A 23005-nucleotide genomic window follows, 5' to 3' on the forward strand; every position below is an offset into this window, starting at 1 on the left:
ACTACTATAACGTACCCTTTCTACAGTATATCACCACAACAATAACAGTTATAATACCATCAATATATCAATAATACTACTATAACGTACCCTTTCTACAGTATATCACCACAACAATAACAGTTATAATACCATCAATATATCAATAATACTACTATAACTTACCCTTTCTACATTATATCACCACAACAATAACAGTTATAATACCATCAATATACCAATAATACTACTATAACTTACCCTTTCTACAGTATATCACCACAACAATAACAGTTATAATACCAGCAATATATCAACAATACTACTATAACGTACCCTTTCTACAGTATACCACACTAATAACAGTTATAATTACAATAATCACCAATAACACTTCTATAACTTACCCTTTCTACAGTATATCACCACAACAATAACAGTTATAATACCATCAATATACCAATAATACTTCTATAACGTACCCTTTCTACGGTATACCACACTAATAACAGTTATAATTACAATAATCACCAATAACACTTCTATAACTTACCCTTTCTACAGTATATCACCACAACAATAACAGTTATAATACCATCAATATACCAATAATACTTCTATAACTTACCCTTTCTACATTATATCACCACAACAATAACAGTTATAATACCATCAATATACCAATAATACTACTATAACGTACCCTTTCTACATTATATCACCACAACAATAACAGTTATAATACCATCAATATATCAATAATACTTCAATAACTTACCCTTTCTACAGTATATCACCACAACAATAACAGTTATAATACCATCAATATACCAATAATACTTCTATAACTTACCCTTTCTACAGTATATCACCACAACAATAACAGTTATAATACCATCAATATATCAATAATACTACTATAACTTACCCTTTCTACATTATATCACCACAACAATAACAGTTATAATACCATCAATATACCAATAATACTACTATAACGTACCCTTTCTACATTATATCACCACAACAATAACAGTTATAATACCATCAATATATCAATAACACTTCTATAACTTACCCTTTCTACGGTATATAACCACAACAATAACAGTTATAATACCATCAATATACCAATAATACTACTATAACTTACCCTTTCTACGGTATATCATCACACCAATAACACTTCTATAACTTACCCTTTCTACAGTATATCACCACAACAATAATACCAATTACCAGCAATACAACAACAACACTTCCAACTATAATAGGTATGTTATTACTTTCCATCTTGCCCGGTGGCTTTGGTGGTTCTACATAAAAAAAACTCTACATAGATAAGGTGGAATAATAATTTAATACAAAAGATATCTGTAAATTCAATACAGTTACTATTTTAATCAGAATCAGAAAGGACTATTTTCAATAAGTAGAAATATAGTCTACCTATTAACATGCTCCTCCAAAAAACAATACGTACGTTAGGAGAAAGCAAACGTGTCTTTTCAAAACGAATAAAGGAACACTATGCAGCTATTAGACACAACAGGCCAAAGCCGGTCGCACTACACTTCAACTTAGATAAACATACAAGTAGAAATGTTATGATTAAAATTATAGAGCTTTTTAAGACTGACCCAGATAACGGCAAAAACGATGCCGTAAGGAAGCCAATGAATTCAAATGGATTCACACTTTAAGAACATTCGCACCTGATGGCATTAACGATAAGATGTAGTCCCAAGGGGTTCCCCACTTTATTGTTTACTCTATTTTCAATTGATCCATAGAGTGGTTTGTATAGCACAGTACATGTTGATATCTCATCATAGAGTCTGAACAGATGGGATTTGAATTGGCTCAGAGTTGGAATGGATTGCAGTTCCATTTTTCAATAAGTTACAGAAAGAAGTCTGAATTTGGTTCTTGCCCGAGACACCAAGCCAGTGCAGTGATTTCAACACAGATGTAATTGGTCAGCACAAATCTGTTTTAATTACAATTCAGACAGCACAGTTTTGAATTCATGGGTCATTCCATGCCAAGTGGACCAGGGATGGGAAGTCGATCCTATTGGAAAAATATGGAAAACAATATATGTTTTTGTAAGAGTAGAAACTGTGCAAAATTTGTGGGCTGTAGCTTGAAAATTGACTGAGATACGGGCATTTGAGTTTTATGAATTACAAATAAGTTTTCGAAACAAAATATATATCAATAATTTTCCCGATTTTCAGAATCTTGTTTTGACCTTTCTAGAGAAGGTGTAGGGCTCAAATTTTTCAGTCTTATAGAACCTTTAGTGTATATTACGAATCTGCAATCAGATTGCAGGTGAGTGGCGGGGTTTGCACACTACTTGGCCATAAACCAAAATAAATTTGGTGCAACTGTATATTTTCTGGATTTTGTAGTGTTCCAGGACGTACAAAGTAATATATATAGACCCAAATTTTGGCCTATCCCGAGATTGTCGGTAGTACTACGTAAGAAACATATGAATACTTGTATTTTTGAGCCAATTGAACCCAGTATATGTTCATCTAAAAATTTCCCTCTGATCCGAGCGCCCATGAGCTCGATGGATGAGAAGGATTATATGAATATATATAGCCCGAGGGCTCGAGGATTTATATTGCATATTTCTCAGTGACCTAAATAAATATGTATACTAACTCAACATTTAATGTCTAAAAATAACACAATTACATGTGCAGTAGTGTATCAACATCCGCCTGACTATAAATAAGAGGTAAGATTCGGCACTAGTTGCCTTTTTAAAGTTTTGTTAGCAACCATATATAGCGCTGGGGAAGGGGGGGGGGCGCTTAAAGGGAGGGTATGTAAATCCTCGAGCCATATATATTCATATAATCCTTCTCATCCATCGCGCCATGGTTGAGAGAAAACAAATAAGCTGTTAAGATTTATCCCTATAATTAAAAAAATTGCATTATTTTCTGTAGATCTATTGTAGAACTTGTAAAAAACTTATAGTTGTTCCATGATGCTGTTTTAAGATTGTATTAGAGCAACCAGAATTAAAAGATGCAGATGTGGAAATTGAACGAATTGAATGAGTGTAAGATGAGATACAAGAAGTTGAGAAGACTTCCTAACATCTGAAGATAATGCATCGGCTTTGCTATAAGGTATACTTATATATTTAGCAGATACCGGTAAATAAATATTTCTAGAAGCACACCAGTACCAAATTTGTTTGCTTATTTCAAAAAAATAAATTGCTACACAATGATCTAAATCCATAGAAAACTGTCAGCAGTTCAAGATAATTTATTGAGATTCTGAACTATTCCAAAGCCCATAGGCGTGAATATCATTGGAGTGAGCACCCCATCCATATAGAGAACCATCCAAAGTAAAGACATAAGAGTGAGGGGTGGCCTTATATGGTTACTATTATAAATACTAATGTTATATGTAACCACCAGTTTACTCAAACGTCATTGAGGGAAATACCCATATGAATAATTACATTCTGTTAACCCATTTAACCCTGAGCCAATTAAAAGATTAGCTACCCTACTCCTAAGCTAATTAAATCAGCAGGGCCCATTTCCTAAGCCAATTAGTGGATTATTGTTAATCCTAATACCCTCTACAAAATTGCAAATAACTAAAAAAATATTTTCTATACATAGAAATACCCTGTTACAAAAATGTACAGATTGTCGTGTTCTTTCCAATGATATAAAATTCAATTTTACAAAGTAGAAATTATATTACTATAAATAACATTGAAAAGTCAGTTCCACTAAAATTATGAGTTTTCTCTGTCATAATGGTAAAATAACGTGAACAAGTATCCCCAAATTATTTTTTTTTAAAAATAGAACACAAATATAGTCCCTCACGTTGGCAGCATGATCAAAATAAATGTAAATATAACTTTTAAAAAGAAATATCACCCCAAGTAACGGTCACTTCATCGCTATCGGCATTTTAAAGGGACTATCCCGATTTCAAGAGAGTCTCAAAAATAAAAGTCGGTGTACGTATGAAATTTAAGCGCCAAAATATAGAGGAATGGTGTATTTACCTTCTCTCAAAATTCTAGCTCAAAATATTGAGTCGTTTGGACATGAACGTCAAAACTGCTTATCTGGACACGTAACCCTTTTAAGAATTTGTGTCAGGTTTTTTCGTTGGGTGACCTGATAATCGATTCCCGTTCCTTGAGTGGTCTATATAGTGAATGGCCCATGTGCTCTACTTGATAACGAAAGGCAAATTTCACCTACACATTATTTTTATAAAATAAAAGTTGAGTTTTATCCAGACACCGCATAATACAGCTTGGGACACCGGTCTCCATTTCTAGATGAAGACTGACGGGTTTAAGTTGTTTGAAAACTTATCAAAAATATTGAGTTAGTTGCTCGTCCCTTAGATAGAGGAATTAAAGGGATTTTAACCAAAAAATTAGGCAGTTTTATTCTCCCAAAAAATACCGGGATTAGCCCTTTAACATTTCTGCCTTTCTTTGGATATATGGTCGTCTTCTTTGCTTTATTGCGTCGAAAATAAAAATATATAGTTGAAATTTTCGACAATGTAATATTCCTCTATGTAGCTTGTATTAAATCCCAAAAGTTTTGATTCAATTTAGTTTTCCAACGTCTAGAATTATTAGCCGTAAGTTTTGTGTAATCGTCTATTTGAAAACGTACCGTATCCAAGATGGCGGCGACACGCTTGATCTCGGCTCGAGTATCTGTATTCTTCGCATCATAACGTCAACAAAAATAACAAATAGTTGATTTCTTCGACATTATCATATTCTACGATATGCCTGGCAGTAAATCATAAAAAATCTGATTCCATTTCACTCTTCATATCATAAAATTATTAGCCGTAAGTGACAACGTGAAAATATTGGAATACTGCCAAAGTCATTGACACGGTGTGAATTTTCACCTCTGAACTATTACGTAAATACTGGAAGATCCTTTGTTGAAACGTATGTTTTTTATTCGATAATTGGCGAATATAACATTCCTTGCCATTGGGTGCTTTATTTTTATTACTCAATCACCATTAATTTATAAAATAAACACAATAGAAATCTGTTGATTGATCTGGCACTTTTGTTCGCTAACGCCGTTGCAAAGAATGATGGGTCCGCGAGTTGATTCGCTACCGTGAGTCACTTGGTGCGAGGTATTTCGCTATTGTTAAAGCTCTGGTTTTCTCCTTATCTAGGTAAAGAATATGAAAAGGTGCTTGCAGTATTGCTGTTCGAGAAAAGGAACACAGTCCAATAAATGCTACTTGTCTGATACTAGTGAGTTGTTCGATGTTAATAAAGCTTTGGCCTTGGATTTTGACTTTACCTCTCTTTTGTTGAATAAGAGATACAGTGAATAAATGAGAATTAAAGTAAATCCTTAAAAAATACCAAATTCTTTAGAAGGTTCTAAACCTGATTTTTGTTCATTTATACAAAAGCCTAGCTCTTGAAAAATTTTACAGCTTTCTGTGTGTTATATACACATTCTTTTGCTGTGTTAGTGGAATAAATGGAATATGAACATTGTATACCCTGCTTGCAAAGACTTGCACAAATTTGTTTGAGAACTATAGCAAAAACTCTTTGAGCTGAGGAAACTCTGAAAGGGAGACATGTAATTACAAACATCTGGTCTTACCCTATAAAACGCAACTATTTAGGATGATCTGGATGAATAGGAATAGAAAAATAAGCATCTTTTAGATCCATTGGTGATAGATATGTATTATACTTAAAGCATACAGTTCCCGGTGTAAAATGTTCATAACTTATAAATGTTTAATTTTTTCAGGTTTATAGCAGGACAATAATCGTCAGTCTTTTTCTGAACTAAAAAGATATTAGAAATAAACTGATCGGTATGAAAAATAAAAGGAACACCTGGACATAAAGCCCTCTTACTCAACATTTAATTAATCAACGAACTTCATCTGCTCTGAATTAAATGGAGGTGGTTTAGGCAACCGAATTTGAAAGGGTGGCCGAAGAAACTCAGACCGGTACCCTCTAACTGCATTTAGAATCCAGTTATAGGATGTAAAGATAGTCCAATTGTTTAAAAAAAAAAGAAATCTGACTGGCTACAAAAGTATTACCTATGCCTGTAAATCGATTGCTGATTAGTACCCGACACAACATGATTACCAAAAGATATATATAATCGATTTGACTTATCTATCTCTCGAACATTTCATTTTCATTTGAACTAGTCATGGAGACTATTTTATTTCTAAAACTACCGGTATAGGACTTAGATGCTTTAGGCCTATTATCCCTTTGTCGGTGGTAGAAGTTAAAGCATAATCCCCCTCTCATCCTAGCGCCCAAAGGGCGTGATGGATGAGAAGGATTATATGAATATATAGCCCGAGGGCTCGAGGATTTATATTGCATATTTCTCATTGTTCTTTCAAACCATGCACAATCAATCAAACTTTAAAGGCTAAAAATTAGATGACCGAATCGGCGTGTATAAACACGTGACCACGCTCTATATAAACTATCACAACACTTTCAGTATTGTCTTTTTAAAGATTTGTTGACAGACGAATATAGCACAGGGAGGGCTCAAGGGAGGGAAGATAAATCCTCGAGCCCTCGGGCTATATATTCATATAATCCTTCTCATCCATTACGCCCTTCGGGCGCTAGGATGAGAGGGGGATTATATTCCATATATGCCCTTCGGGCATCTCGGATTTATATTGCATAGTTTAAAGGGTTGTCAACAAAGGAAATAACAATTAAAACAAATTAGTAGTTCATTTATTATTTATTCCGCAGCCAGCATACAAAATAAACAAATTTCGCACATACTGGTGGTAAAACCTGGCAAATATATATCCATATTTCCTGTTTGCAGCCTTCAAAATGTCTGAATATGAACAACCACCATTAAATGTCGAAGAAGTTGATGCCCCTCTAATTGAGTGGGCTTTAAAAATAGAAGTATCAATACCAGCTAACTTAAATATTTCTCTTAAACACCTAGCAGAAGTTCCTGGAGCTACAGACTTCTTCGTATAAAAGGAAAACAAATCCTTGACTGGATTTACGGTATTCTGCTGTTGTACGGATAAACTGTCTCGAAGTAAAACAAGGACAGATCCTGACATCTTAAAAACTTGGAATTTTAACCCTGAATAACGGTGTTAAAGGTCGAGAAATTTTCGAAACCTTATTTACTCTCAAGGTTATAACAGAGCCTGAATCATATAAAGCATTAAGGCAAAAGTCTGTTAAAATTTGACATCTCTAAGCTGTAGCTAAAGCCAACAAACCAACTGGTTTTATATGTCAGTATTCTCAAAGATAAATTTTGCAATGGATACAGCGTACCCAAATAATTTACTAATATTGAAGCATTCCAAGTAAACAGATATTTATGGAGTTACAGAGAATCAAATAATGTTTTTTACCCTATAAGGAAATTGTTAGACATGTCTCCTAAGAAATTTATAAAACTACAGATGGATGAAATGAATTAATTTGTTGTCCACAACACCAAAAATTTCATCTTCTCCAGCTAGGCCAATGCATACTGTTCGTAGTAGATGGCCGCCAAGAATTAAGGATGATATTAGCAGATTTCTTTGATATTCCTCTATTATAGAAGGATTGCCAGGTATCCTGCATCCTGTTAGATATAGATTTTTCCCTCTAAGAGAATGTAAAGCACCATTGTGGCTTAAACGTAAAAAGGTTCTTGCGAACCGGTAACCGAACTGGGTCGGCTGTGAGCATTGATAGTAAAATTGGATACCATACAGGAGTTGACCAGCCTGGAATGATTATGGCTGCTTGATCTACTGTTTTGAAATACCTTTTCCAGAACCATTGATACATATATAAAAAAAGCATTGCATGCTAGAAAAAAAGGTCTGGATGTCAAGAAACATTTTTCTAAATGTCTATTAAGTCTGGAAGCAAACAGATCAACATCATGTATGGAAAAATGATTACAAATCTTTGTAAAGATATACTCGTTTAGCTTAATTCCGTTGAACTAGAAAATATTCTAGACAAAATGTCCATCACTACATTAGATTTACCAACAACATGTTTGGCTGACAAAAAGATTCCTTTTTTCAAAGACTACAGCCAAACTTCTTTAGACAATTCAAAAAGATTACCAATATAACCACCCTGATTATTTATATAAGTAATACAAAAGTATTATCAGCCTGGATACAAATGTGTATAAAAAACAAATATGACCACAGACAGAACATTGAATATAACTCAAACTCCTAAATAATTTTTATAGTTTCCTTGCTCTTAAAGATTTCAACGGCCATTGCTTTGGAATTTACCCTGTGGGCACCCCATCCATATGGAAAAGCATCTGATGTTATGAACCATTTATACATGTATACTAGGTGGATGAATATAAAACCCATTATATATAAACCTTAGATATCCACCATTCTATTTCCAAAAACATTGCCTGAATATGAATGATATCATTATCATAGCTGAAGATACAGTGTGACAGAAATATATTTTTCTGTTTGTCTAAATAATGGATAAATATAATGCAAGTATAATAGCAGTTCTACTAAAGGAACACTGACCAATAAATGATGGCTCATATGAATTAATAAATTTGAACTAAACAAAATTTCCTCAGCTATTATTTATTTTAGAAACTCTCTCATATGTCAACAAGCTTGATAACTTTCTGTATTAATTATGAAGCCTAAAATACTTTCTATATTAATTATGAAGCCAAAATTAAAAAAGCCTGTACATAGCAGATAAAGAATCATCTATAAAGTATGTACATATAATGTTCTGTTTCCTGAGCCAAGCAAACAAAGGTTTGAGAATTTTTGTAAAGATACATGTATGTGTAACTGAAGAAAGACCAAAAGGTAAACATGTAAACACATAAACATGATCTCGCCATTTGAAACGTAGATATATTCGATGATCAAGACAAACAGGAATCGAAAAATAAGTCTCTTTAATATCAATGGATGTTAAAAAATCGTTCCGTTTAATAGCCTTAGGGCAATTGCCAGTGTTTCCTGCTTAAACAGTTTTTTTTTTTTTTTAATAATAATAATAATAATATAACTGTATGCTGATGATACAGAATTGATGGCTTTCTTAAATATCATTTAAATGACTACCTCATCCATTAAAGACATCTGTTTATGATTAAAAGGCAGGCTATTTGGAATAGCCTTCAGAATAAATGAGTTGAATTAAAGTCAATCTTATAACCACTAACGATATTCACTGATCTGAGGTAATAGTGGCCCAGTAATATATAAATTTGTCCAGCATAAAATATTTATTACTTTCCAATGTCTAGTGGTAGTTTTGGCGAGGTAATCTGCCTCTCGCCCTGCTCCAGTTGGAGATGACAGCCCTTGAAGGGCCTGCCGGAACAATCCAGCCGGACAAAGTGTCAACAACAGGCCTTGTTGTTAAATATATTGGGTGCTACCTTTTGCTGCGATATTTCACAAGAAATAATCTATGCTTCAGAGACAACTCTAAATGGGCATTACCTAAGGTTATGATAGAATCTACAATAGAGGACTACCTCAGGGTCAATATTTTTATTTAAAAGAGGTATCAGAGGGCATAAACCCAGACATAACAGTTTTAGAACCTCCTGAAGATAACAATCCTGAGCCGCTTGGGGCAGGGCATGACAAATATCCTGGTCCAACAAAGGTGGCAACAATCTCTTGCATTTAACTGATAGAGGATAGTAGAATGTCAATTACTTTATCTCAACCCTTTTTATTGGTATCTTGGTTGATCACAGAATCATTAAAGACATCATCACCCTAAAAGATTTTGGGGATGTCAAACTTAGTTTCTTGTGTTTACTCCATGAATTCATCATACAAACTTTGAGGATCCATGATATCTAAACCTGATCCATTATTAGTTACCGGTACTTAAAATGTTATTGTATACTTTTTATCTTCATGATGTACTGATACCGCATCTTCAAAACCATGTGATGCAGGTCTATTAGCCGACCTAACAGACTGATGAACATCAATTACCATCAAGACTTTGATTTTAAGATGGATTGTTATATTTTCAATCAGTGAAGATTGGACATCAAGGAAACCTGGTTTTGAAGAAACTCAAATTCATTTTTATCTACTAAAATGCCACCACCTGAAAATATTACTTGCATTATGATTTAAGCCTATAGCAGTGGCCGTAACGGCTCATTTTGTCGTAACGACATTATTTGTTGCAGGCTTATTAATAACAACCTTTTTATTAGATCTACTTATATACTTATTATTACTACTAGTATAAGGGTAACCCTCTTTATTACTATTGTTAATATTATGTTAATAATCAGTACCGGTAATAATGCAAATTAATATTACTTTCACTATGATTCAAGCCTATACTATCCAGGGGCCGTAACGGCTCATTTTGTCGTAACGTCATTATAACGACATTATTTGTTGCAGGCTTCTTAATAACAACCTTTTTATTTGATCTACTAATTACTACTAATATAAGGGTAACCCTCTTTATTATTTTTAATATTATGTTAATAATCAGTACCGGTAATATAATGTTAACATTACGATCATCATTATCATCATTAATTTTTTTTTTTTTTCATTATGAACATGATCATATATCAATCAAATTCTGTCAACTCAACACAATTGAATTGGATAAAGTTACAAACCAACTATAATATTGGCGTTCAATTCTCGTTTATGAGATTTAAAGGCCTTTACAGACCTTTTAGCGGAAAATTTCCGTTATTACGCTCGTTTTTACCTATGGGTATGTTAAAAATGTTATTATCGAGTTCGGAATCGGAAGTATACCTCCATCATCGGACTGCTGTTGTAAACATCCGGTTTATTCTCGATTGTCCCACTCATGTGGAATATATTATAATCTCTTGTCTAAAAAAGCTGTATAATAATTACGACATTTAAATCTAGCAAGTTTGCGGTTACATTATGATCATTTAAAAGATCTGCCTCGCAGAATCCCTAAAAATCGCTTTCCTCCATATAAAGAGTGAAATTTAAAGTCAACACTTCGTGATGACCGCGACTAAAAACAAACAAAAATACGGTGAATCAGCGATTCTACCTCATACCTGTCGATGAAAACGAAGGTAGATAATATAAATGGACCTAAAAATACAGGTCCATGATAAAACATAAATGATTAACACACATTGAACACAATGGAAAGAAAATTTAAGAACATGATAACAGCGTTATCACGAACACACGAATGTGCTTGGTCTAGATCAAAAGAGAAAAAGACAATACTGAAAGTGTTGTGATCGTTTATATAGAGCGTGGTCACGTGGTCACATGTTTATACACGCCGATTCGGTGAGCTATTTTTTAGCATTTAAAGTTTGAGCGATTGTGCATGGTTTGAAAGAACAATGAGAAATATGCAATATAAATCCGAGATGCCCGAAGGGCATATATGGAATATAATGATTTTTATTAGAATATACACCCCGAACAGAGGATTGTCTAGATCAAAAAACAAAAAGACAACTAATGCCGAGTCTTACCTCGTAATTATAGTCAGGCGGATGTTGATACAGTACTGCACATGTAATTGTGCTATTTCTAGACTTTGAATGTTGAGTTAGTATACATATTTATTTAGACATATGCAATATAAATTGGAGATGCCCAAAGGGCATATAATGGAATATAATCTGAAACTAGGAGGAATTATAGTTTCTATAAATGCCCTAACTTCCATCTAGTACTTTAATATAATCTAGTTTTAATAGTAAGTTACCTATAATATATTAGACATGCTGTTGCCATGCAAGATACAGATATTTTGCAAGAGATGGACAGAGAACAAGTTGAAAAATGTGATTTGAGTTTCATCAAATTTCGATAAAAATTGTAAACCCTAGATGTTCCACAAGCTAAAAACACATATTGTCGCACAATCTGGGGTCATTATCCATAAATTTCGATCTTAAATGTGCAAATATCGAAAGGAACCGATGGACAAGTTTCATCAAAATCGGATACAAAAATCTACACCCTCTAGAGAGTCCACAACCTTGGTATTACATATTTTTACACTAATTGGGTACAGGGAGCGGCCATTTGGTCGGGCAGTTGGTCAGATTTTCACGACATTCAAACTCAACCGTCCTTATGGTGAAAGGGTGTTATATAAAAACATTTTTTAAATCAGATAAACATTTTGACATCTTGATGGACTAAAAATGCGATTTTACGTGCAATTAGGGGCCATAATCCAGGAAGTTATGGTCCAATCTGCGCAAATATCGACAGGAACCTACATCTTTGGGTTACTGGTATAAACATACATTTCAAGTTTAATTAAAATCAGATAAAAATTGTGACCTTTATAGGGTCCACTTGGTATACTTTCACTACAATTATTAACACATGCAACAATACCAAATCATGTCCTTTGTTTTTATTAAAGATGCATTATGTAAGAGGTAAATCTGCCTTATGAAGATCTTTCATTTGACCTCAATGTTATAAATCATTAATTAGACATTTATTCACCTGCCAAGGCCATAATCAACTCTCTAGCCCATCGGGTGGTTTAGAATATCAATAGATTTAAACACAATTGGCAGTTAATAATTTATTAACAAATGGTTGCCATGCAAGATATTTTGCGAAATGGGCAGAGAACAAGCTAAAAAAATTGTGATTTTTCGTACAACTAGGGGCCATAATCCAGGAAATGCGCGAATATCGAAAGGAACTGAGATCTTTGGGATATAAACATATATATTTATTTTTCGGGCAGTTTCGTTCCGAAATTCGAACTCAATCATTATCAGTTACATGTAGTAACGATAAAAATATTGAGGGTCCACAAGCTGAAAACGTAAACTTTCGTACAATCAGGGGCCATAATCCATGAAGTTACGGTCTGATACATGCTAATTTCAAAAGGAACCGAAATCTTTGGGATATAAAGCTATATTTCAAGTTTTGTCAAAATTAGATAGAAATTGTGACGTGTAGAGTGTCCACAAACATATTCTGGATGGACAGAAATCCAGACGGACAGGGGAGACGATAATATACATCCAAATGAAAATGTGGGTGTATAAAAATTGTTATCTCAAATGCGATTTTTTGTACAATCAGGGCCATAATCCATAAGGTTACAGTCCGATACATTGCAACGTTGAAAGGAACCACAACCTTTGGGTTATAAACATACATTTTAAGTTTTGTCAAAATTCGATAAAAATTGTGACCGGTAGAGTGTCCACAAACTGGGGTAACAGCAATATACGTGCACATTTAATTGTCTTTACCTCCATCAATAACTGTAATAGTGAAGTTCTGAACACCAATATCATTGTATACAGATACTATATAATCACCAAATAGAGTAGAGTTTAGAGTAATCTCTACTGTTGATTTATAGTTTATAGTTGATAGTTGTTGTGTTCTAGCTGTAATTATTATCTGTCTGGTAGGTGTATGGTACCAGGTGAAGGTTGGTTCAGGGTAGGCGATTATATCAACTCCTAGATTTATTGTTGCATCTATTCTATTAGTGATGTTTCTCTTGGTTTCTATGTTTTCTCTTGGAGAACCTGGAATATAGAAATACGATTATATCAACTTGTAGATGTATTGTTGTATTTATTCTATTAGTAATTAATGGGTCCCCTTGGTTTTCTTGTGGGGGACCTAAAATTAAGACAAGCGATCATTACATCATTATTCATACTGAGCTGACAATAATTCAAATCAAAGAACAATGTACAAAACAATGAATATACTAACCATGTAAACCTCCTCTAGGGGCCATGTTTTAACAATAAGAAGGAGTAGCCATACGTGTCCATGTGCACAACAATTTATTTGAACAAACTTTGGATTTGGAATTCAGATATTGGTAACCATAAGGCTTGTGGAAAGGAATTACATTTTTGCTTAGTCAGATTTGTATATATTTCATATTTCCGGGGTTGTACTTACATTTAACAAAGAGTGGAATAGTTTTAGATACAGGTTGACCAATATTATTACTAGCTGTACAGGTATAGTTATCTGTATGTTGACAACTAGCTTTAGATATGGTATATTGACTACCAGAATAGAGTTGTCCCCCTTGTTGTGATCTAGACCAGGATATTACTGAAGATGGAAGACTGTCAACTGAACAGTTGAAGGTTACAGTAGAATCTTCATCTTTCATGTTGTTGGTAGCATCAGATGTTAGACTTGTGATGGTTGGAGGATCTGAAATTAATGTAAATTTGTTGAATTAAATCTTAAAATAGTGGACAATCGGTGATATATGTATACATAGGTCCTTGGTTTTTCGTCCCATTCAAAATGACTAGACAACTGTTCTTGTTAGGCCCTCCGTCCTGCACCATTGACAAGTAGAAACCACGCTGGAAAATCCTGATCAACTTTCTCAGCCAATGCAGGTATCAAACACGCAACCTCCAGGCTAGCCACTATGGCTCCCACAATTTCTGAGACAAGGATTTTTACCAACTAAACTAATATTTACATTTAAAATGTGGTAGGTGCAATTAAACCAATGTTCATTTCAGATATAAAGGAATACTTTAGCCCTGTTCACACTTAGCCGCGATAAGTGTTCTGTTCTCGGCACAGTACCAGGCCACAGTGCTAAATCTGCCTTATGAAGATCTTTCGTTTGACCTCAATATTATATAAATCATTATTTAGACATTTATTCACCAGCCAAGCCCACAATCAACTCTCTAGACCATCAGCAGACCTGTCAACCCCTCAGAGCTGAAATGCAGTAGGGTAGTCTAAAAAATGCAGTAGAAACCATGATTTGGTCATAGATTTCCAAAACGCGTAAATTCGCACTTCCAAGGGTAATTAATTTAGGCCCAACAATACAAAAATTGCATTAAATGGGTAATAGATAAAATATAAGCAATGGTAACCATATCTAAATGTATTTATGTATATAAACCAAAATTGAAAGAAATAATTAGTAACGTAAAAAAATAATTAAAATTACCAGTTCAGTAGTACTGGAAGTACCACTTTTCTTTGGTTTTAACTAAGCATGATTTTGAAAATATCCTTGTGACGTGTTCCCCATTCCAGAGTTTTTAACAATATTGTTTCATGTAAGATAATTGGTGTGCTTATTAGATTCTATAGTATTTCTACATTAGGAATTTTAACCCTAAAAAAATAGTTTTGCATAACGACTAATGACAAAATATTGGTATCGATTTAATCATGCCCCCATCCCCATGGCGATTATCCCCTCAATGTATGGGATTTTTTAGATGCTGTAGGTACGCGCGCAAACGAAATTGTCAGCCATTGCTGCCGTAAATTGGTCGCGATTTGTTTAGTTTATCGCTACGCATTTTAAGAGTATTTGGAACACGTGCCAATAATTATATCCGCTTTATTAACTCTAAAATAGATTAAAAAGAATTTGAGAACAAATCTCTTTGCTAAATTACACCTTACAATGTCTCAAATCGATGTTGATAACCTAAAGTTGCGATCTTTATTGTTTACGTGCAAAGAGTTGTTTCCCTTAGTTCCATAGTTTTGGGGAGAAAATGCGGTAGAAAGCTAATACCGCGCAGTAGAGCGGTACATGAGGCCTTTTCGCGGCACATTACCGTGTGATGTGGTAGAGTTGACAGGTCTGATCATCAGGTGGTTTAGAATTTCAATGAATTTACACCCAATTGCCAATTAATAATGTAACTATTATTCAAGATAAGCCCACATTTGATCAAAATCGGATAAATATTCATTGTGACTTCTAGAGGGCCCACAAACCAGGGCTAGAAATTCATGCGAATCTCTGAATCTAATTCGCGCAAGAGCCTACGATTCGCGTAAAATTTTTCGAGTCCAACTGTTGAATGTTCTTAATCGGCTGTATTTTGTGGGGTTTAGCCGATTGACTTTTAATCTAGCCGATTGGTAAAACAATGAATCGGCCACATGGTATCATAAATCAATCTACTTATGGCTAATATTACAACGTGTTAATTATTACTTGTTAAATAAAGAAGTGTCGGCTACAACAACAGTCATACATTAGTGAGAATCTGCCATATGTGGTTCATAATCCGAGCAATTAGCTCATTTAACGGTGATTTTGACAATCCGGTAAAAAAAAAAAAAACACGCTTACTGATAATTCATAAAAGGTTCAGTAAAATACTCCACGTGGTGAATAAAGACGATCTCGGCATGGTTTGCCAATCGAGCGTCTTCTACACTCCGTCCGTGTGAAGTGCAGGTACAGGTAGATATTAAAATAATAACTGGATCATACATTGATGGAGAGAGAGAGAGAGAAATGGGGTTAAACGTCCACTCGACACAAATTAGGTCATTTCGGGACTAACATATGGTTTAATTTTATTTCAATAATTCGCTTGCGCGTAGGGGTCTTTAGCAGTGGGAGGAAACCGGAGGACCCGGAGAAAACCCACGAGGTTGGACAAGCGACCCTACTCCTTGCCACATACAACCCGGGATTCGAAACCACGCCAGTTGACTCAATGACAGACGTTATGATACAGCGCGCGCACGCTAACCATTCAGCCATCCAACCCCCCCATACATTGATGGATTTACTGACCAGTTGTTAGGTAAATTTAAATCTTCATTGAATATAATCCCCTGATAGAACACTGAATACACGGAAAGAGAAACAGTGGATATTTTCCCAACAGAATCTCGAATGCCGAAGACCAATGACACGTGACATATCAGTTGGAATTAGGTCAATAAACCAGTTCTAAATAGCGTTTACCGTTACGATTTTTAAATTTATACACATGCTGACAGAGACTTAATTTTAAAAATATTATTGAAGGCTATATCATAGTCGTACATATAATTTTATTTTATAGCAACTTTAGTTATGGTTGTCAAGTGATCATCAAGCCGTTTGTCTATCATCGACGAATAAATAAAAACTTTTGCATGTTACGTGATGGACAAAAGACTACAAATTGTGCTATGAAGAAATGCCATGGTGCTGTATCAGATTATTTTGACTACGCATTGTCTGGATATTTCTTTTGACACAATTTAAGTTTTTACCAAAAACTCTATCTGATTGTATTATTAGGGTTTCACACTGCGTAGCCAGTTAAGAGTATTATTAGGCTTCACACTGCGTAGCTTATGTGAAACACTATTGTTTTTGTTCGGATTCTTCTTATTATTATTATTTTTTTTTTTTTTTCCACTTGAGCATATCTCAGAAACTACTGGTCGGATCGATTCGATGTCTTCGGTTTTCCAGGGAAAGTGGGTGTGACTTAGAGATTAAAGCTATTTCGAACGTTCTGCGAAAATGTGAAATGTCTGAAATCGCCGAAGTTGTCGGTTTTTGAAATATTGCCATAATATTAACAATAATCGTTGGATTTTGACATTTGATACATTTTGACATAGCCAGAGACCATGCAGATTGCTACGATTCTTTAGATTTTTGATTTTCGACGAATCCTCTGAGATTTTTGGCGCCAAATTTTGAAAAATTAAATTTTAACAAAAAATTTTTTTATTTATGAATTTTTTTTTATGGCATTTTACCCAGTGTTAAAGGGTCGTCTGATTTGAGCAAAATGTGAACATTTTTTGGCTCGATAATTTTTCGTGTCCGCTATTGGCTAATTCAGTTTATTGGTTCTAGGTTAATTATTTATTGTCCGATTTTTATAAAACAAAGTTCATATGCTCCACGGTGCAAATTCTCAATTTTTTTATTACCGGTAAAGTTTTCTATTGGCACCGGATGTGACGCAATTCTGCTAAAAACTCTTTTCGATAGCAAATGTTAATTTTAGCAAATCTGATAGATCAAGATAAATGCTTCTGCAAAAGGCGCAAAATTTTTTTTAATTACGATTTTGTATTTGGGACATTTCGATTTAAAGGTAAAAAAAAGGTGAAAAAATGAGCTATTTACAACCCATTCAGGCTTTTCATATTTTAAAATATTTCTTCGTAACTTGCCCGTTGAAAATCGTCTATTTCTCCGCAACTGAACAAGGTAGAAACCATTTTGTGATATCTATATGATCGTATGGGTTCATTTTATTAGTTGATTTTAATCAAATATCAAAATTGTAATCAAATAACAAATACGGCTCATTTGAATAAATTATTTATTTCGAAGGCTATAAATACAGTTTTTGTCCAAATTACGTCATTTCCGGTGACATTGAAAATGTTAAATTGGTTTGAACTAGTCACAATTGACATTACGCATCAAATGGTGTCACTTTTATGAAAATCCAATGATAATTGACTCTTTTACAGGCAAACTAGCGCAAATAGTGACCCATGCAAAATTGCCCATTTTCTTGGAAACTGCTCATATTACAAACTAATTTTGAGATAGATTCTCTTCATATGGATTAATGCTACAAGTTTATGAAATTTACGAAGAAATATTTTAAAATATGAAAAGCCTGAATGGGTTCTAGTTCTTCTTATTATTATTATTTTTTTTTTTTTTCACTTGAGCATATCTCAGAAACTATTTGTCGGATCGACTTGATGTCTTCGGTTTTACTGAAAAAGTGGGTGTGACTTAGAGATTAAAGCTATTTCGAACTTTCTCTGACGATGCGAAATCTCCGAAATCACCGAAGTTGTCTTTTTTTGAAATATTGCCGTAATATTAACAATAATTGTCGAATTTTAACATTTGATACATTTTGACATAGCCTGAGACACGGTAAATAGCTACGATTATTTAGATTTTTGATTTTCGATTAATCTTCAAAGATATTAGGCACCAAATTTTGACAAAAAACTTTTTTATTCATGAATATTTTTTTTATGGTGCTTTACCCATAATTATAGGGTCATGTGATTTGAACAAAAATATGAAAAAATTTTGTATCGATAATTGAACTTTGCCGCTTTTGGCTAATTCAGTTGATGGGTTCTAGGTTAATTATTTATTGCTCGATTTGTATAAAACAAAGTTCATATGCTCAATGGTGCAAAGTCTCAACTTTTTTATTACCGATAAAGCTTTCTGTCAGCAGCGGAAATGACGTAATTTTGACCAAAACTACAATTTCGGCGGTTAGGTACGTCTTTTCGCAAGCAAATATTATTTTTTAAAAATAAGTAAAAAGTAAGAAGATGCGCCATGTAAAGGCGCAAAAAAAGTCGGAAGCAGTTTTTTTAATTTCGATTTCATTTTTGCGCCATTTCGATTTAAAGGTGAAAAACGGTGTAAAATTGAACTATTTACAACCCATTCAGGCGTTTCATATTTTAAAATATTTCTTTGTGACTTTCATAAACTTGTAGCATTAATTCATTCGAAGAGAATCTATCTCCAAAATAGTTTGTAATATGAGCAGTTGCCGAGAAATGGTCAATTTTGCAAGTGTCACTTTTTACGCTATTTTGACTGTAAAAGAGTCAATTATTATTGGATTATCATAAAATGGATACCATTTGATGAATAATGTCAATTGTGACTAGGTCAAACCAATTTAACATTTTCAATATCATCAGAAATGACGTAATTTGGGCAAAAACTATATTTATAGCTTTCGAAACAAATAATTTATTCAGGCGAATCGTTTTTTTTATTTATTTAAAATTTGGATATTTGATTCCAATCAACTAATAGAATGAACCCTTGGGATCATATAGATATCATAAAATGGTTTCTAACTTGTTCAGTTGCGGATAAATAGGCGATTTTCAACAGGTCACTTTTCAAGGTTTTTGGTCCACAAAAGTGTCAATTATTATTTGATTTTCATAAAATTTTCACTGTGTGATACTTAATGCCATTTACAATTTCATACAAGTAATTTAAGATTTTCATTATCACCGGAAGTAACGTCATTTTGGCAAAAACTGTATTTATAGCCTTCAAAACAGATATTTCATTCAAATGAGTCTGATTTGTAATGTTCTTAAAATTATGATATTTGATTCCAATCAACAAATAGATTGAACCCATACAATCATACAGATACCAGAAAATGGTTTCTAACTTGTACGGTTGCAGAGAAATAGACGGTTTTCTACAAGTCACTTTTCAAGGTTTTTGGTCTATAAAAGTGGCAATTATTATTCGATTTACATAAAATTTTCACCATGTGATGCCTTATGCCATTTCTGATTTCATAAAACTAATTGAACATTTTCATTATCACCGGAAGTACTGTACACTTACATGTAACAAATGTATAAAATGAAATGATATTGCTGGATTTGGTTGATTCGGCGTCCATTTTATTTGATGTGTGCAATGCTTATGTGGAAACCTGTTTAATGGTTTCATTGGTACCGGAAGTGACATATCATTCCATGTGACAGAACTGGGATTTTGGAACATCATTACCAATTTGATGAATAAATTCAACCACGATTTTCAGTTAGCCTGGTGGCTGAAGTGTTGAAATTTGGTTGATGGACTTCCGGGTTACTTTGCTAAATTGCATTTTGGCGGCCATCTTTAAAAATGGCCGCCGTTATTTCATTGAAATTGAGCGCATCGGGGAAACCTTCATAACTCCTGAAAAGATGGATATGGAATGTGTCTCACAATGTTCACAAGAAACTGCTACTTCTGGTGCTATATGATACTTGTTGTTGAATGAATCATATATTTTCCAAATCAACAGATCATTCTGGAAAAAGCAACCTTTTGTCATTTTTTCCCCAGGTTTTCATGATTCATTTTATAAGTTTACTACTAAATCATGTTCAGAGTAATTTTAGCCAAATTATGTGTGTGGTCTTCTTTAGTTATTCAATTAGCATAAATAAATACGCCCAGTGGTCCTCCCTTTACAGCTGCGGTTGCCGCAAAATCAACAAAAGTCTTAAGTAGACTGTCAAATTAAAATGTTGAACGTCGGCGAGGCAGGGCTCAAACTTAGTGAACTTTTAGCTAGTGTGTCACAATCGAAACGATATTTGGGGATGGGTTGTTTCCTTGTCAAAATTTGTCCCTAAAGACAATTTTGAGATTATGTCACTTCTGTCACGCCATTTTCGGTTTGGTTTCTGTCCGATTTCCAAAATGGCCGCCATAATTTAACGAAAAACGAATTTCTAGTTAGGATGGGTGAGTATCATGCAAAGTAAGACTTGTGATATATCATATATAGGGTTTTCGTAGCCACTGAATTTAAAATTGAATTATTTATTGGAATTTTCGATGAAACGGAAAGGTTTGTTCCGCACAGTTATTAGCTTAGGAGGGACAAATACAATTTGTAGAACCAGATATTTGATGTTAATGAACCCATATTTTCAAGGACACCTGTTTCACACAAAATCTTATTATCTATCCAGACGAACCTTCAGTATAATAATCTATCTGCATACAAAGTTTATGAAAATACACTTTCAAGCAGCATTTAATATGGTCTACCACCTGTAGGACTCCCTTCAACTTAATAAATTGTTTATTGGAATTTTCGATTAAACGTAAACTTTCTTGTACCTGTAAAATACTCGACTAATATACCAGTTGTTAATTTGTAACATGTTTAACATCATATCTTTCCACGCGAATTAACAATAAATTGTTCATTCCATTAAACGGAAACATTTTTTATACTTGTAAAATAAATACCAATTGTTTATATGATACGTTGAAGTCTACCATGTAATACGGAAATTTGCAACACGTTTATAAGCACCATATCTTTCTACATGAACTAACAATAAATTGTTCATTGGATAAAAAGGAAACATTTTTTTTTATATAACTGTAAAATAATATTCGAATTATCGTTTTAACATCATATCTTTTGCCTCCCTTTTCAGGGATGGACACTCAAAAGGAGTATAGTAGTTTCGGGGGTCCCTAAACTAGTCAATGTTCTTGCGTAGTCATGAATTTATGTCGTTTTTGATGAATTATTAAGATATATGCATAAGCTAAAATCACCAGGATATACTCTAGAATGTACCATTTATATTACAGTCAGTTTTTTCAAAAGAAATTTCGAGCCTGGTTGTAGAGAACCATGTCGTTCATCTCACGGAGCAAAGGTAAGCCTGTCCTATCCTAGGTATATGTGTAATTTTATGTCAACTTCACAATTGTCAGTATAAATATAACATTTACTTGACAATTATCACAATTTTCATCTGGTCTTAAAACATTTTAATTGGATTTGTGTTCCTGTTGTTAAAAGCTTTCCAAATATGTATAGTTTGTTTAATAGGGAGGACCTTGTAGCGGAACTGTGTTTCTAAGCAAGTTAAAATTTTTGGCTGCAGGCCTACTAGACTATACAACAAAAGTTGCCGGGCATAGAGGCGTTAATGTAAAAACGGACCACATTACCATTTCTGAACGAATAAGAGATTTTAAATTCTTAACAACTGGATATATCATAAATAATTTTCAATACGGCTAAAAATGGTGCAAAGGCATAGTAGATGAAATTAAAATGCCTCACTATTTTGGTTAAATGTCTTGTGATCTGTGAGATCCAGAATAATCAATTCCATATGCCCCATTGTGTTGTTTATGGTGGGTGGGTGTGTGTGTGGGTGGGGGGGGGTCGCATAGGATGTGTCATTTTTAGCAGTATCATTAACATCATTTTCAGATATTATAAGCTATATAAATCAGTCATTCATGTTATGGAAATTCTGGCCGCCGTTTTGAATTTTCCCCATCTTGAATTTTTAAAACCTTTTGTTTAGATTAAACATACATTATGCAAGAGCTAAATCTGCCTATTGCAGTTCTTTCTTTAGGTCTGAAATGTTTTCTAAATTATTATTTAGACATTAATTAACTGATCCAGGCCACAATCAACTCTCGATGGCATCAGATTTCTCCGATATCAAATAGATTAGAACGGTTCAGCCATATTTTGATTTAATCTAAAAATGGAGGAGCGAGACTTAGCTTCGAACAACCAGTTCAGCCATATTTTGATTTAAGCTAAAAATGGAGGAGCGAGACTTAGCTTCGAACAACCAGTATGGTGGTTGAAAT

At 33.8% G+C, this 23005-nt stretch overlaps 1 protein-coding gene across 1 annotated transcript in view; it reads right to left on the reverse strand.

The window, feature by feature from the left end:
• Nucleotides 1-1167: 1167 nt before the first annotated feature.
• Nucleotides 1168-23005, reverse strand: part of LOC130014019 (cell surface glycoprotein MUC18-like) — a 31152-nt gene continuing 9314 nt past the window's right edge. The window contains exons 4-6 of the mRNA XM_056102790.1: nt 13993-14256; nt 13320-13604; nt 1168-1295 (exon numbers count right to left, since the gene is read on the reverse strand). Coding sequence (XP_055958765.1) covers nt 1168-1295; nt 13320-13604; nt 13993-14256 — 677 coding nt within the window. The remainder of the gene's footprint in view (nt 1296-13319; nt 13605-13992; nt 14257-23005) is intronic.

Source organism: Patella vulgata, chromosome 8 (genome assembly GCF_932274485.2).
Source record: "Patella vulgata chromosome 8, xgPatVulg1.2, whole genome shotgun sequence".
Lineage (NCBI taxonomy): Eukaryota > Metazoa > Mollusca > Gastropoda > Patellidae > Patella > Patella vulgata.